Source organism: Maniola hyperantus, chromosome 3, assembly GCF_902806685.2.
Source record: "Maniola hyperantus chromosome 3, iAphHyp1.2, whole genome shotgun sequence".
NCBI classification, from domain to species: Eukaryota; Metazoa; Arthropoda; class Insecta; order Lepidoptera; family Nymphalidae; genus Maniola; species Maniola hyperantus.
The window spans coordinates 13,817,490-13,833,534 of NC_048538.1; the positions used below are offsets into that span (position 1 = coordinate 13,817,490).

At 36.7% G+C, this 16,045-nt stretch overlaps 1 protein-coding gene across 6 annotated transcripts in view; it reads right to left on the bottom strand.

Moving 5' to 3' along the window:
* The window catches only part of LOC117996213 (nitric oxide synthase-like protein), a 116,014-nt gene extending 100,846 nt beyond the window's left edge, over positions 1-15,168 (bottom strand). The window contains exons 1-2 of one of the 6 annotated variants that reach the window (XM_069509402.1): positions 14,963-15,168; positions 2,692-2,993 (exon numbers count right to left, since the gene is read on the bottom strand). In XM_069509402.1, the coding sequence (XP_069365503.1) occupies positions 2,692-2,970 (279 nt within the window). In that variant the 5' untranslated portion in view covers positions 2,971-2,993; positions 14,963-15,168. Of the gene's footprint in view, positions 1-2,691; positions 3,144-14,962 lie in introns of all 6 variants that reach the window. The other 5 variants (XM_069509398.1, XM_069509399.1, XM_069509400.1 and 2 more) reach the window with 5 other exon arrangements.
* Between the last annotated feature and the right edge of the window lie 877 nt (positions 15,169-16,045).

Here is a 16,045-nt window from a genome sequence, read left to right on the forward strand (position 1 = left end):
ATAGTAAAAAACAGTTTTTGGCAATTTTATAAGATAAAAATTTTATAAGATTGGCGGTAGCCGCCAAGAATTTTTAACGCAACAGGAAAAGTTGCATATAAATCAAGATTTACCAGCAAGATGCGACCGTTATAGCTCGTTTACACAATATTTTAGAGTATTTTAGTTTCAGAACTTGAACTTGTCTTGTATTAATTATGTAGACTAGTGTTATGAGATATGTTTTAAAACATACTTACTACAAAGTTTGTACTAGATCATACACTTAAACTATATTACCGACGGTCCTGTAGCTGGTTCCGAAAAAAAAGTTACCAACGTAAATGGAACCGACAAAAGATAATGAAAGAACTATAAGCATTGCTAGTGTTGCTAAAAACATTACGGGACATAAAAGGTTTAATTTTTGCTTTTAAACTTAGAAATTAGATTGTGCAGCTGCCAAGTAGGTTACAGACTACAAGTATTTATGCAATAAATCATACTTTTAAACTATAAAAAAGAAGTAGACTGTCGGAAGTATAAGTACAATATAAAGCCCGTAGGAAGCCAATAATCTTGTATTGTGGGTCACGAGGCGTGTCCGCGACAAGTTGAGATGGCAAACGGGTTATGGGGCGGGGGAACGCCCCGCACACTCGAATGTCATTCATTAGCGCTCGCCCGCACCGGGTTAGCGCGTGGGCTGTGCAGGTACATATAGCTTTGTTATGGCGTATGTTATATAGCTTTGTTAGGTGTAACATAGAAATTTTAACTTAAAAATATACATCCAATTTGTCTAACAGTGTAAGATAATACTTAAACAATTCATTCAATATAGTAATAAATAAAGCAATAGGTAATCTTAATCACAATCAACATGATACTATACGAATACGTTGAAACTATAATTTGTATGTTGAAAGAACAATAATTATACCATGACAGTATAATAGCATCATAATATTATCACAGTACAATTAAAGTGATTAAGCCTGAAAAACTATACATGAAAATGTACTTAGATGAAAATAGCGTGCCTCGCTTTATCTTGTTAACAATAAGCAATAATTTTATTTTATTTTATTTTTTTAACAGGAAAACTTACAGCTAATATGAAAAAATGAATAGGTAAAAACAGAAGAAGATTAAAGCTAATGACAAGTTTTCACAGATAGAATAATAAGTAATAAGCAACATTTGCATCCGTGTACTACACGATATAAAACGTTTTGATTTTAAAAGAGTGGCGATTATCTAAATATATAAAAGGAAAAACTGACTGACTAGTTGTTGCTTCTCTGTGGCGCTTTGTACTGCGGTTTAACGTTTCGTAATAATGACTAAGGCTGCATAAAATCTAAACATATACCTAAGAGGAAAAGGTGAGTGACTGACTGACTGACTGGTCTATCAACTATCAACGCACAGCTCAAACTACTGGACGCATCGGGCTGAAGTTTGGCATGCAGATAGCTATTATGTCGTAGCTTAAACGTCCGCTAAGAAAGGATTTTTGAAAATTAACCTGAGGGGATAAAATAGGGGTTTGGTAACTACCAATCAATAAACGTACTTACTTATATATTCATTGATAGACTTATTATAAACAATTATGGTCTATGGATATCATCCTTACTAATATTATAAATGTGATAGTGTGCCTGTCTGTCTAGGCACTTTTTTTCGGAAAATCAAAAATTTCCCACTACACTACATTACACACGCTCAGACGAAGTCACGGGCATCACCTAGTGTTCACATAATATGAGTAAAGACCCAAAGGTCGGGTCCAAAACTAATAGGGCATAATATGCCGACCAACTAAACCAAAGTTTAGCGACCTCTGTTTATATTCATAACATGCTCTCTCAAATTATCCCGCTATCACAATTTAATTTGTATCGATCTTAGTAATGTGTATTCATCCATAAACGGGAAAACCGCCGTTAGCCTCCTATTGTGGTTAAGCAGATACCGACACAAAACACGCCAACGACAGTTTGATGAGAGACAATAATTACATTGTTAAATGGTTTTCGGTTCCGTCAAATACAATCGTTACACACTGGAACCAAAGTAATACTGACCCATCTCAAAATCTCACCCTACAATGCTGATCGTACATCACTCTCATGCCGCAAGCAATGCATATTCAGTACTTCAAATACGACGAACTTCACTCGTATTACCGTAAAAGCTACATTCGCTGACTGAAAATGCGGCTGCTTAGTATTTATGACGTTATTTTTTGTTATTATTTGTGTATGGTTCCGTCAAATACAGTCGTTACACAGTGGAACAGTTACAAAGTTATACTGACCCATCTCAAAATTTCACCCTGCAATGCTGATCATGCATCACTCTCAGCACAGCCAGCAATGCTTATTCGGTATTGAAAATCACCAGTATTTCCACACGAACCAAATGCGTTGAAAAAAAATCTGCCTACGTAGTGCTAACACTTAGGACGTTATTTGCAGTCGCTTACAGCAGGTCATTCTTCTGGAAAAATCATAAGTGGTTTCTTTGATAGAGTTGCTTGTAAGTATTTTTGATAAAATTATCAATTTAGTCAAGTCGAGCTAAAAAGAAAACGTAACTATACACCTATAAGTTTCTGATTTCTCCAAAATCAGTTACAACTGAAATTAATTTAGGACAGAACACCCTTAATGAATTTCTCTGAAAATAAATAGAAAGACTTACCAGAATACTGTTTCCATACAGGGTGTCGTAGGACTCCGCTTTGGAAGCTACATTCCTCAGCTTGCAGGGTTTTTTCAGCGGCGGTGGAGGTTGCGCAGGACACTGTTTGTGGGAGGGAGACGGCTGCTGATTCCCACCTCCACCCCCAGCAGCGACTCCTACGTGATTTGCACTTGACTTATTGTCCTTCTCTTTCACCAACTTGCTATTATGTGTCAGATTGTTCTTAGTAAAGTTTCCGAGCTGTTCGAACATGCTCGATAGATGTTGGGACATCATTTTGGCTTCCGGGACTGTTTACACTTAACTCAACCAAATTCGAACAGAGGTAAGTGCATGACTATCTATTTGAACGTTTTGCATTATTTTGTCACTTGGTAAATGTTGGGCATCTTATTTATAAAACTGGGGCACGAAATACAATTACAGGGCTGAAAATTCGTCTCTATTACCTTTATGAAAAAAGTTAGACCGCAAAGCTTCAGTAGCAATTGCTAACAAGACACAAACATGGAAAGTTTTCTTTTGTATTTCTTTGAAACACCGTAGCAGTAATGTTTTTAGGATTGTTTCGTGGTTTAAGGTGTTTATAAGTAAATAACGAGTAGGTACGTAAAATGATTCATACGATGCTTTTGAAATATCGATATTTAGACCCAGTTGCGCAAATCGTGATCTTGTCATGACCACGACCCACGCTTGCAACATGAAAGTGTCATTATATACATATAAGCTGTAAATAGAACAACGAAAGGAGTACTAAAAGATCCAGAGTTTTAATTCAATACTAACTCTTAAGAAATATTGTATCGTTAACAATCACACCGAATTTTAATACCGAAAACTGATAAACTCTCACTCCGCGCCGTCCTGGTAGGTAGGTACCTATCTATTTTGATACGAGTTGTATCATAACACCAAAATATAAATCACCCCAAGAGTATTGATTCAATTATTATAGGAACTTATACAGGCATTCAGTGATACATTGACAAGGTCATAAGATAGTGACGTCACAGCCTCGATACATTATTGTGATACTGCCACGGTATTCCGGTGTGAAGCGAGAACTTGTTGAGATATTCAGAGTTACCGCGTATTTCAAGTTTGTTGACAACTGGTAGGTACCTACCTACTGTTGGTTAACGTAACTTGAAGAAAAACTACTCGTCACGATCATCGTCAACCAAAAAAATGGCCACAGGTACGTTTTTTTAGGGACTTTCACATACTACGGTCTTGCTCCCCTTGAATCTAGTTGGTTCCCTGCGACTCGTTTGAATCGTCTATCCACATGGACAGTAGCGGGAATAGACATGTAAACTGCCAACGCTACGCTTTCCGATACGAGATCGCCATTCCAACACCTTGGGGGCTCCAACGTCTATTGATTTTTCGATCTATCTGCCCTTCCCATTGCCACTTCAGTTTCGCAACCCGTTGAGCTATGTTATGGTTCTCCCACGGATCACCCTATTCCTGATATGATCACGTAGAGAAACTCCAAGCATACCTCCAAGTATATTCATCGCCCGTTCAGAGATAAACTAATTAAAGTACCTACCTAGTTAACGCTTAAGCTTTCAAACAGCTACGAAGTGAACGACTATGCATGAGGGAAAAATAATGAAGTAAACTTTTCCCAGTAGGTACAGTAATTACCAACAAATGTAGCGTATTCCAGAATTCGAACACCAAAGAACAGTGCAGACAATTTGACATGGCATCTACTACTTGTTATTCTAGGGGTCCGTAGTTACACAAGAAACCCTTATCTTCCAGTCCGTCTGTCTGTCCTTCAAATAACTCAACTCAATTTATTTATTATTTATTCAGAATTGGTAAAATTTTACGCTTCCTGATTGTCAAATTTTTTATTTGTAAGATGATATAGTATAGTGGTGATAATTAATACGCCCAGGTCTGAAAAGAGCCCACAACAAACTCAGCCGGGGATTATTTTTATTATGACCACTCGTGAGTCGTGACACAGCCCTTCCGTCGTGACACAGCCCTTCCGTCGTGACACAGCCCTTTCAAAACAAACTATTTGAGCAGTGAAGTTAAAATTTAGTAAAGTAAGGTGTGGTTAGGAATAGGAACCTGTTACCGTTACATAGACGATGTACCTGTACCTAAATTTAAAAAAAAAATCAGAGTCAGTACCTACTTACCTAGTAAAACGAAAATCGAGAGTCGAAAAAAGAATTTGGTTGACCTCTTTGGCTCTTTAACCTAAAGAAACTGTGCATTTTTTTCGCGATAATTTATAACCTAGCACTCGAGGATAATGTACGTAATCTATCAGTGAAATAATTTTGAGAATAAAACTTAAAGCTAGCCTTATCTAATTACTATATAAATCATGACCGCGTGGAATGGTGCCAAGAATACTGGCTGCATTTCCGCGCTGGACAGCCAGGCTGATCCGTTGCGCAAAAAATGAGCCAGCCCTTCTGTCACCAGATGAGGCTATTAATCGCGGTGAAATGTCTTGTAAAAAATTTTTAGCACTAAGACTCCATGGTCTCCACGGCAAACGGCACAAAAATGTAACTCTCTATAAGAGAGGCATACTTGCGCCGCTTGCCAGAATTGCATCATTTATTCTGGAGATTACATTCAAACTCTTCTTTATTCAAACTCACAAACTAACAAATTTTATAAGAGTAGGTATAGACTATAGATATGAATAAAATAGCTTGTGTATAATTGTTTTATTCTTTGAGCAGCATAGAAAAAATTACATTATTTTGCAAAACTTTATCATAATTACAACGCCACAAAAAGTAGGTAACTAAGTTCTAAAAGAATTGTCATACTTATTACAATTACGTGGCAGTTCTGTAATAATGAGACGCGTTAATTGAGTGATATCGCACTTCTTTGTATCACTATTATGACAAGGTTCTTTGGTAATGCTGATAAGATATAACGTAGAACTTTGTAATAGAGACAGCAATTTGTTATGCGTCTAGCTGTAAGAAGATGAGTAATGATGTTACAGTGCCAGACCTAAGCATTAAACGTTCGCAAAACTTATAAAACTTACGAAATAATGTTACAAGTACGAAATAGTGGTCATTTATAATATTTTTTTTATTTGACACTATGGAAACTTATAGCACGTTGTCTTATGCCAATAGTGCCCATTGGATTGGAAGTTTTTAGTACCTATGCAAAAGTTCTCAATTCTTCGCTATCGATGAAGCAAATTACGAGCACCTGGCGCAACGTCAGTTGGTAGCATATTATCTTCTAAATATATTTAAAAAAAAGATTCCGACGAATTGAGAACCTCCTCCTTTTTTTGAAGTCGGTTAAAAAAAGGTGACTGACTGATTGACTTGACTGACTGATCTATCAACACACAGCTCAAACTACTGGACGGATCGGGCTAAAATTTGGCATGCAGATAGCTATTATTACGTAGACATCCGCTAAGAAAGGATTTTTAAAAATTCAACCCCTAAAGGGGTGAAATAGTGGTTTTAAATTTGTGTGGTCCACGTGGACGAAGTCGCGAGCATAAGCTAGTTGTATTTATATAATTTATGTTTAAAATGTAGATCTTAATCACTCGTTTCTCTGACCTACGCAACCGGATACGAAAAAACGACTTTTAGATAAAAAGTTTTAGACTAAAATTTTCCACGATTGGGTTTAACGATATTATTTTATCAAAAGTTAGTGAGAATAACCGGGACCGAAGACTTGCCTGAGGCAAAAAGGAGGAGGGCCAAATTAAAGACCAAATTCGAGCCACCAAATTTAGTCTGCATTTACCCAGTTATTGCAATCACTAACATTATTAACACATCGCCGGTCCACTACTGATCACGGGCACAAATATTGTGGCATGGGTCTCCTTTCAGAATGACAAGGGGTTTGGCAATAGTCCACTATATTGGCTAAGTACTAGACTTCACACACCTACCAGAACACTATGGAGGCATGCAGATTTTCCTTAATGAAAGTGATATTCAGTTGTTTTTTGTTAGGGGGGCCTGCTCGGGATCGAACCCCCGACTCCCCTTATAAGAAGCCGACATCTTAACCACAAGGCTATCACTGTTTTTTTTTCAGTAATTAAAATAGGTACCTACACTTATCATACACATTTATAATAAGAGCGACCGTTCACCGGTATTTCTCCTTGATTTATTATGATCATAAAAGCTATCAGATATGTAGGTAACGTGTATGAACTAAGAAGGTAGGTTTACTAATCCTATACATTATTGTCCAAAGAGAAAGCTAGCCTAATTCCGCTGTGTCCGGTACAAATGAACGGATCTCCTCACTATCCCTTGGGCTTGGAAACAACCAGAAAAATAATGAAGCAATATTTTGGAAGCGTTTTGACAAAACAAAGCCTCTGTAATAATAGTCCTCAAAGTTGTGTCGAAGAGACAGTTTCCATTATACCTACCGGGATGTTCGTTTTGAAACGTACGTTGAAATTGAAATATTTTATTTTACTAAGTACTTTTTTTTAAACTAGAAGAGTGAAGCTAGAAAGTTTTTGGGGTTAAATGACGGTCTAACTTACGACTGTCTTGGTAATATTATGTAACTCCCTCGAAAATAATTAATTTGTTTTCAGTTAGGTACTCTACCACCATCTAACATAATTTCCCCACTGAATCTGCTTTATTTTAATATGTGTAGATTTACTATTACAAAACAAACAACGATACTATAGCACTGAACCAATTTATCGAATAAAACAGGTCAAAAATACAAAAACTTGTTGCATTGTTGTTGTTGCTAATCTTTCCTACTTAAGTCCCAAGCCCTAAACTACTGATAAAGTACCCTGATAAAGACTGAGTAAGTATAGTTTAAAACTATCCATCTCTTTAAAAACAGTTCTACAGGAAGACGAATTCGTCTTGTAAAACTTTCCTTGTAAATTGACAAGAAATTTTGAAAGTTTGTACAAAAAGTCGGATCTGTTTAGGCGACAATGGAAACCAACCAAAAGAAAGCAGATCGCACTGAACTTGCCTTATCTTGTCAAAGTTTGGGATGACACTTATCCACTTTCACTTCGCGAATCGATGGCGCTTCAATATTTTAGTCGACGTGATAATGTCGCCTTCAGATACTTAATACATGAGCGGGACAAATGTATAAACATCAAACAACGTGTCACGGATAAAGAGAAGCGTTGTGTCAGGCACTCTTAAGTATTCTCTTTATCCATAGTACTAAGAAGTATTGCCAATTTTCGACATTTTGCACAATAATTCAAAAAAAATTATGTTATTTTTTTTTATATAATAAACCTTTATTAATATTGCCATAATAGTTTCCAATTAACAAACACTAAGCAAGCATTCCAATTGAAACACATTTACAACAAATAATGGCTACCATCTGCTAACTGAGCTGGTGAAGTTGGAGGATCGTTACACCTTGAGTTGTTTATTGCTCACTAGTTTTGCAGTTTGTCTTCAATAGTCACATTAGTTTGCCATTCAGTTACCAACTTACGAAGCTGTTGGACAGCGGACTTAAACTATGTAAGTTAGTTCTACTTAGTTACTTAATATCCACAATCTCTATCTGTTAGAGCCAGTGTGTCACAGTACCACAAAAAGGCATTTTAGGTTGCACACCTCAGAGTTTCTTTAACTTTGACCATGAAACCAGGAAAGTACGAATATGGCTTTACAACCCAATAAGTTTTTTTTAGAAAAAAAAATTACTTTTAACTAGCTTATGCTCGCGACTTCGCCCGCGTAGACTACACAAATTTCAAACCCCAATTTCACCCCCTTAGGGGTTGAATTTTCAAAAATTGTTATAATAGCTCTAGTTGCATGCCAAATTTCAGCCCGATTCGTCCAGTAGTTTGAGCTGTGCGTTGATAGATCAGTCAGTGAGTCAGTCACCTTTTCCTTTTATATACCTATTTAGATTTTATGCAGCCTTTTAATCAATTCTGTTTACTAGCTTTTACGGACATATGCTCCTTTTTATCCCGGAAAATCAATGAGTTACAACGGAATCCTTATGTGGTCGACATCCAATCAACTCGCACGAAACGTTTCTGATACGAACCGCTAAGGTGTGGAATACCCTTCCGGCGGCGGCGTCCGTGTTTCCTTTTTTTTAAAATAAAAATGGCGAGCAAACGTGCAGGTGGGTCACCTAATGTTAAGTGATAACTGTATAATAATATATTCCTGCCACGTAAATATCTTCAAAATAAGAGTGAATAGGTATCTTCTAGGCAAGCGCGCTCCAACCTAGACCTCATCATTGCTTTTCTAAGCATGATTGTCGGCAATCGCAAGACTATCTTGCAATAATAATTAAAAAAAGAATTTAAAAAACCCATCCGTTTGACCGATTTTGATGGGATTTGGTAAAGAGATAAGACATCTCGGAGACAAACTACTTTTTATATTGGAAAATCGAAGAGTTTAATCGAGAGCCAACACCAGGCCTTTATAAAAACTGAAAAGGTTACATAAAATTATTTTAGCTTCTATGTACCTACTAAAAGTTAACTTACTTTGCCCTGACATCGTTACATTTTATTACGAGCAACAAAACACTAGCCAAAAACGAAATAAAGGATAATTTGATTTTAATACCATACTAGTATACACGACTAATAAAGGTTTATTTTTGGAAAATTAGGGTAATAAACTAATAACAACTCAGTGAAAAGTTTCTGTGGACTGATTGATCAGAATCATGAACCATTAGCATGTGGTGAGCATAAAAAAGAAAGTTTATTTACATTTATGTAACAAAGCAACACATTTTAAACCTAATGTAATTTTGTTCATAAAATTATGACCTACTAGGAATACTCAGATGATGCCTGTGACTTCGCGTGGGTTTAGGAAGGTTAGGAAAAATTCCGAAGGATCTCTTTGATTTTCCGGGATAAAAAGATTTCGTAAAAAAAAACACTTGTGTGTGGGTGTGAAAACCGCGGGTGATGCGGGGCATACTTCCGCCGCATATCCCGATTCCTATCTCGACCTGGCGCGGACTATAATGACGTAAGAGTCTTAGGTAGAAGTGGAAACTTGTAGCTAGGGGCTGTAAGGGACATTTTAATTAAATCTATACCCCTAATCAGTTTTTACGTACGCGGCATTATCATGGAATACTAATCGATTGCAAATTGCAACACGTCTTTGCCGAGTCATAACTAGCCACGAGCGAAGCTTCCCATCAAATCAGACCAGAGACTTTATATTTTGAGACAGAGGTTTGTATGCAAATAAGAACCAAACTATAGTCCGTGACAGGTTGAGATGACAATCAGGGTATGAGGCGGCGGGATGCCCCGCACACCCGCACGTCACCCGCGCTCGCCCGCATCGGTTAGCGCGGGGGTTGTGCAGGTGTGCGGGGCGTTCTCTCCCCGATTGGCATTTCAACCTGTCGCGTACTATACGTTTGTATGTAAAGGGCTGGAGAACGCGGTACGGTTAGGTACTTCGTCTCGGATAAAAAGCGCTTGAAATAACGCTTGAAATAACTGGCCCATCGCTGATTAAAAAGTTCTTGTACAACGCTTGTAAATTACGAAGTCTCCAAGACAAGAAATTCTAAAAGCGATGTGACCCGCATAAGTGTAATCTTGAACTTAATTGCTTTACAAAAAAAACAATTAGCATAAGTAAGATACTTAGCCCTTGACTGTAGTCTAACCTGTGACCTTAACTCATAAGTTAGGTTGCAGTCAGAGAGAAGCGGGCTTACCTGGAAAGATATGGGATTTTTACTACTCCCATACCCGTTATTAATAATACTAGCCCGCGACTTCCTCCGCGTGGACTACACAAATTTCAAACCCATATTTCATCCCCTTCGGGGTTGAATTTTCAAAAATCCTTTCTTAGCGGATGCCTACATCATAATAGCTATCTACATACCAAATTTCAACCCGATCCGTTCAGTAGTTTGAGCTGTGCGTTGATAGATCAGTCAGTCAGTCAGTCACCTTTTCCTTTTATACATATATTTAGATATTTAGATTTATTGGAAAACAATATTTCCAAAAATAACTAAGGAGATATCTAATGTAGTGACGGAAAACATCGTGAGGAAACCTGTATGCCTAAAAGTTCTCCACAATATTATTCTCAAAAGTGTGTGATAAGTTTGCCAATTCACTTGGCCATAGTGCTAGACTAAAGCCCCTCTTATTTTGAGAGGACACCCATGCGTGTTATGTAGACAAAGTAGTTTGTCTCAAAAGTAAAATCAAAAGGCTATCTAAAATACATTAAATTATTATTGTTGACCAGACCAGCAGACTCAATACATAGTTTATATCCAACTAGCTTATGCTCGCGACTTCGTCTGGACTACACAAATTTCAAACCCCTATTTCATCCCCTTAGGCGTTGAATTTTCTAACATCCTTTCTTAGCGGATGCCTACATCATAACATCTATCTGCATGCCAAATTTTAGCCCGATCCGTCCAGTAGTTTGAGCTGTGCATTGATAGATCAGTCAGTCAGTCAGTCATCGTTTCCTTTTATATATATAGATTTCGTTTTCAATACAAGTATTTTATACCAATACATTTGAATCTAACAAACGGTATTGTAGTCTTTGAAGTTTAGTGAATTGTAACTTTTGTCAGTGATTTCATTCGCAGTGTCAATGGCGATGTAAAAACGTACCCCTACTTGATCAAAAGGATTTATATTGATCAAAAGAATTTAGGCTTTGATATTTCGTTTGCAGAAAGCCAATTAGGTTGATATCTCTACTTTCTGTAATGGATAATTTTGTTTATTGATTGATCAATTTAAAAAGTTATAATTTTTTTGAAATCAATTATTGTTTTAATTTTACGTACGACGGAACAGAGGCGTTATGGCGTTGTATGTCTGTGTTTTTTAATTTATGTTTTTGGGTGTTTTTAGGGTTCCGTAGTAAACAAGGAACCCTTATAGTTTCGTCATGACCGTCCGTCTGTCCGTCCGTCCGTCCGTCCTCGGTTAATCTCAGAGACTATTAGTGCTTGAAATCTGTAATTTGGCATGGGTATAAATATTAATCACGCTGACAAAGTGGTGAAATAAAATTGTGATAAATATTTTTTTTAGATTAGCTTCCAACATGTAAAGTGGGGATGATTTTTTCTCGTCTACTCTACATAGGCACCGTAAATTGAACCGTAAGGTTTTGGCTCGCACCAGGTTGTACTGTGCGGGTGTGCGGGGCGTTGCCACCCCGATTGCCATCTCGACCTGTCGCGTACTACACGTCATTGCATTAATACCTACCAGCAGTGCAGACTGAAGCGAATTCCCACAGTAATGTTGCAGCGGAGTTAAAAGGCTAACAGTGTATCTTTCATTTTTATAAAATACGTTTCTATTCCATTAGTTTGAGAGCCGGTGTTATGTGTAGTTACGAGTTTGTTCATTTCATGCTCCCGACCATGTTTCGCATTTTATTTAACTCGTTTTTGTAAAATCCATACTAATATTATAAATGCGAAAGTGTGTCTGTCTGTCTGCCCGTCTGTCTGTCTGTCTACTAGCTTTTCACGGCCCATCTGTTCAACCGTTTTTGACGAAATTTGGTACAGAGATAGCTCACATCCCGGGGAAGGACATAGGCTACTTTGTATGCCGGAAAATCGAAGAGTTCCCACGGGATTTTTTAAAAGCGAAACTTACACGGACGAAGTCGCGGGTATCACCCTAGTTCTAAATATTTTTCACAAGTTCTTTCTAATGAAAAGTAGGCACCAATATGAAATAAATATTTAGAAACGAGATATATGTAGATACATAATATTAAATAATTATATCTACGGAAACAATCCCGTAAATTTTGAAATGTACGATTCAAATATCAAAACAATATTGTTATTCGATAGTACCTACTACTTTCGGTATTTTTTTGTCTCTATCAATTTAGATTTATACTAATTAGTTTTGTTTTGCGAGAACACTTTCAATTTCCTATGTAGGTATGTTATATTGGAAATATTGAAATTGACATCATTATCGTCAATTTGTTTCCATACAGCGTTACAATGTAACTTATTTTGGATAAGTACCTATTCCTAGACATTTTTTCCTTTTGATTATTTTCCATCATGTAAATAAGTTAAAGGATTTTTCAATCACTACCCATATTATAACTGTGAAAGTGTGTTTGATTGTTGGTTTAATTATTTGGTGGTTTGTTGGTTTGTCCTTCAATCACGTCGCAACAGAGCAACGGATTTATGTGATTTTTGGCAAGGTTAGTTTGTTTGCATCAGCTAGTAAAACATAATTGCGAGGCTAGATTAGAATGCAATGTGTTTAAACTTAAAATAGATATCAATATCTATAGATTCAAAACAAATCCTGTAGTCCCACAATATATTTCAGTATTTTACCTTGATTACTAAAATAAGTTACCACTTCAAACGTTTCATTACATAAATGGACGTTAAAAAAATATCTAAGTTTGGGCCATTCCTAAATAAAATCTCGCACAAAAAAGACAATGGGCATCATTGTCGGATATGACATAAGAGTCGATCATGAAGGCTTCACAGTTCGATTTCCAATCACTATTATGTTCATTCATTGCTTATTTGATGGGTTATGCCTGTGGCCGGGGGCTTTACCTTTTTCAGATCAATTATAGTCCCTCTGAGTATAATATTAATTATTTTGTGTGCCTGATATTAATTCACACTATTTTAACACTAACTGATGCCCGCGACTTGTCCGCGTGGATTTACGTTTTACAAAATCCCGCAGGAACTCATTGATTTTCCGGGATAAAAGTAGCCTATTTCATTTCATTTCCTATGTGTTAACCCAGGGTATAATCTATCTCCGTTCCAAATTTCATCCAAATCCGTTGAGCTGTTTTTGCGTGATTGAGTAACAAACATCCAAACATTCAAACATCCACACTTTCACATTATCATAATATTATTAGGATAATAATTATTTTTTCAAGAGGAAGGCTTATGATTTTCGCAGTCTATGTATGTATGTGTGTTTGTATCTATGTATGTTCCACTGTAGCGGCTAAACTACTGGGCCGATTTTGATGAATGAGGTGTCAATTGATTCGTTGTTATAGTTCGGGTGACACAGGCTGCATTTTATCCAAAAAAAAACCAATCTGACGGATTTTACACCCAAAAAAGTGGGGGTCTTTAAAAAATTTTTTGCTATTGTATCGAGTGGCATGTCAAATGAAAAAGCAAAAACTACTGATTTCATAAATGTATACATAGCATACTATTAAAATATACCAAGCGACTGTGAACCAATTTTATGGATCGCGCGGAAATGCAGCCAGTATTCTTGGCATCATTTGGCGGGCATGATTTGTATAGTAATTAGGCTACCTTTAAGTTTTATTGTAATATTTTCAATAATTAATTTATGGTTGAATTTATGTTTTCTTACACTTAATCTTTTTTCTTTTTTTTCTTACCTTTATGTTTCTTTCATAAGCTGTTAGTTCTAAGTTCTTTCGCACGACTTATCCGTCTAAACTTGCATGCTGTAGCCGCGTATAATTTAATAATGTATTTTTTATATGATTCTGTAGGTGGTTCAATAAAAATAAAATAAAATAAAAACCTGAAGTAACCTCTGTCACTACAGAGGTTGGTGGAACCCATCAATGGCGGCCACATGCTCGTGGCCGCCATTTTAGTGACGTCAGCACTAGACTGAAGTTTCGAGCTGATGGTATATTTTTATTTCGGCTGACGTCAAAATAATTCAATCTGAAGGATGTTTATAAATTCAGAAAAAGTAGAAATTATAATATTTTCATATTATTTAACTCGTAGGGACTTAAAAAATTATCACTATCTATTAATTTAATGATCGTGAAAGTGTCTTTGTATGTCGGTATGTCCTTCAATCACGCCGCAACAGAGCAACGGATCAACGTAATTTTTTGCAAAAGTAATATAGTAGACGACCTGTAGAGTGACACGTCATGCTGCTTACTTTTTTTACGGGAAACAGGGGAAATTAAAGGGTTTTTACGAGATTTTTAAAAACCTAAATTAACGCGAATCAAGTCATGGGTATCATCCGTGTAGGTATACTATAACAAAATCGGTTGGTTTAATAGAGTTTACTTCATATAGATATAGAGGTATAGTTGTAGAAATGGACAGGTTCATGAAATTATATGTAGGAAAAGTTTATATAATTATGTATTATGTAGAAAAATGTAAAGGCTCATAAAAGTCAAGCAGCATAAAATAGTTATCGTATTATAAGACTAAACATATAAATTACCTAGAGACGAATTTCCACCCGTAAAAAAAAGTTTACGAACTTCAAAAAACTTTACAGACTTTGAACTTCAGTATGTCCGATGTAGTGGTAACTTAATAAGAGTTTTTAAAGTTTTTTTTAAAAAATTTTTGGTTTTCAAAGTTTTCCCGGGTAGAGTGCGCAGTGCATCGTATGCGTTCGCATGGTTCGAAGGTTTCGCGGCGACTACTTCAGGCGGCTAGCTCAAGCCTGCGGTTGTCGTCAATGGCCAACAACTCTTCAGCGAACGTAATACGCGTGCGCGAACTCGCTCCGCCCTTAAAAGTTTTCTCGGAAAATTGGCCCGCACGAAACTTTTTTTAGGTCGACAGGTAATGTAGGTTTTGTTTGCAGGACTTATTAGCTTACCAAAGGGTAAAGGTAAACCAAGGAAGTTTTAATAAGCAACGCCAAAGGCTGAAATTTTAGACGACAGTCCCACAGTCATGGAACCGTTTTTTTTTTATATTTTTTATTCAAATACAAGTTAGCCCTTGATTGCAATTTCACCTGGTGGTAAGTGATTATGCAGTCTAAGATGAAAGCGGGTTGATCTGGAAAGGGTATGGCAGGTTTTATTAAACCCCTTTGACTTCTCACCAGCATCGTACCGGAGCGGTAAAACGCTTGGCGGTTCGGCTTTGCCGGTAGAAAGGTAGCCGGTAGAAGGGAAGCCATTCAATGTTCAAGTTTTTTTTTTTGGGAATAAAATTCATAATAGGTAGGTACCATCGACCAGGGGGGAGCGCGATGTTACTGGCAAAGCTTTACATCCAAGCCATGTAGTTATACCATTTGCCCTTTATTTATTAGCATTTTATTTTATTTAGCACTAGCTGCCATTTTATAATTCGTCATCCTCATCCGGTGGGATAGCAGTCAAAAGTTGACTCATCTACGAATTAAAAATAAAGTAACTAGGAACTACCAATGTCAACTACACAATCCATTACTTACCTCTAACGCAGAATCGTAGATGTCATTCCCTTTATCCTTTAGACTACAAAAAAGGTACAGAACAATAGGTTGATCCCCCGAACATATTATGTATTATTACATGGGATT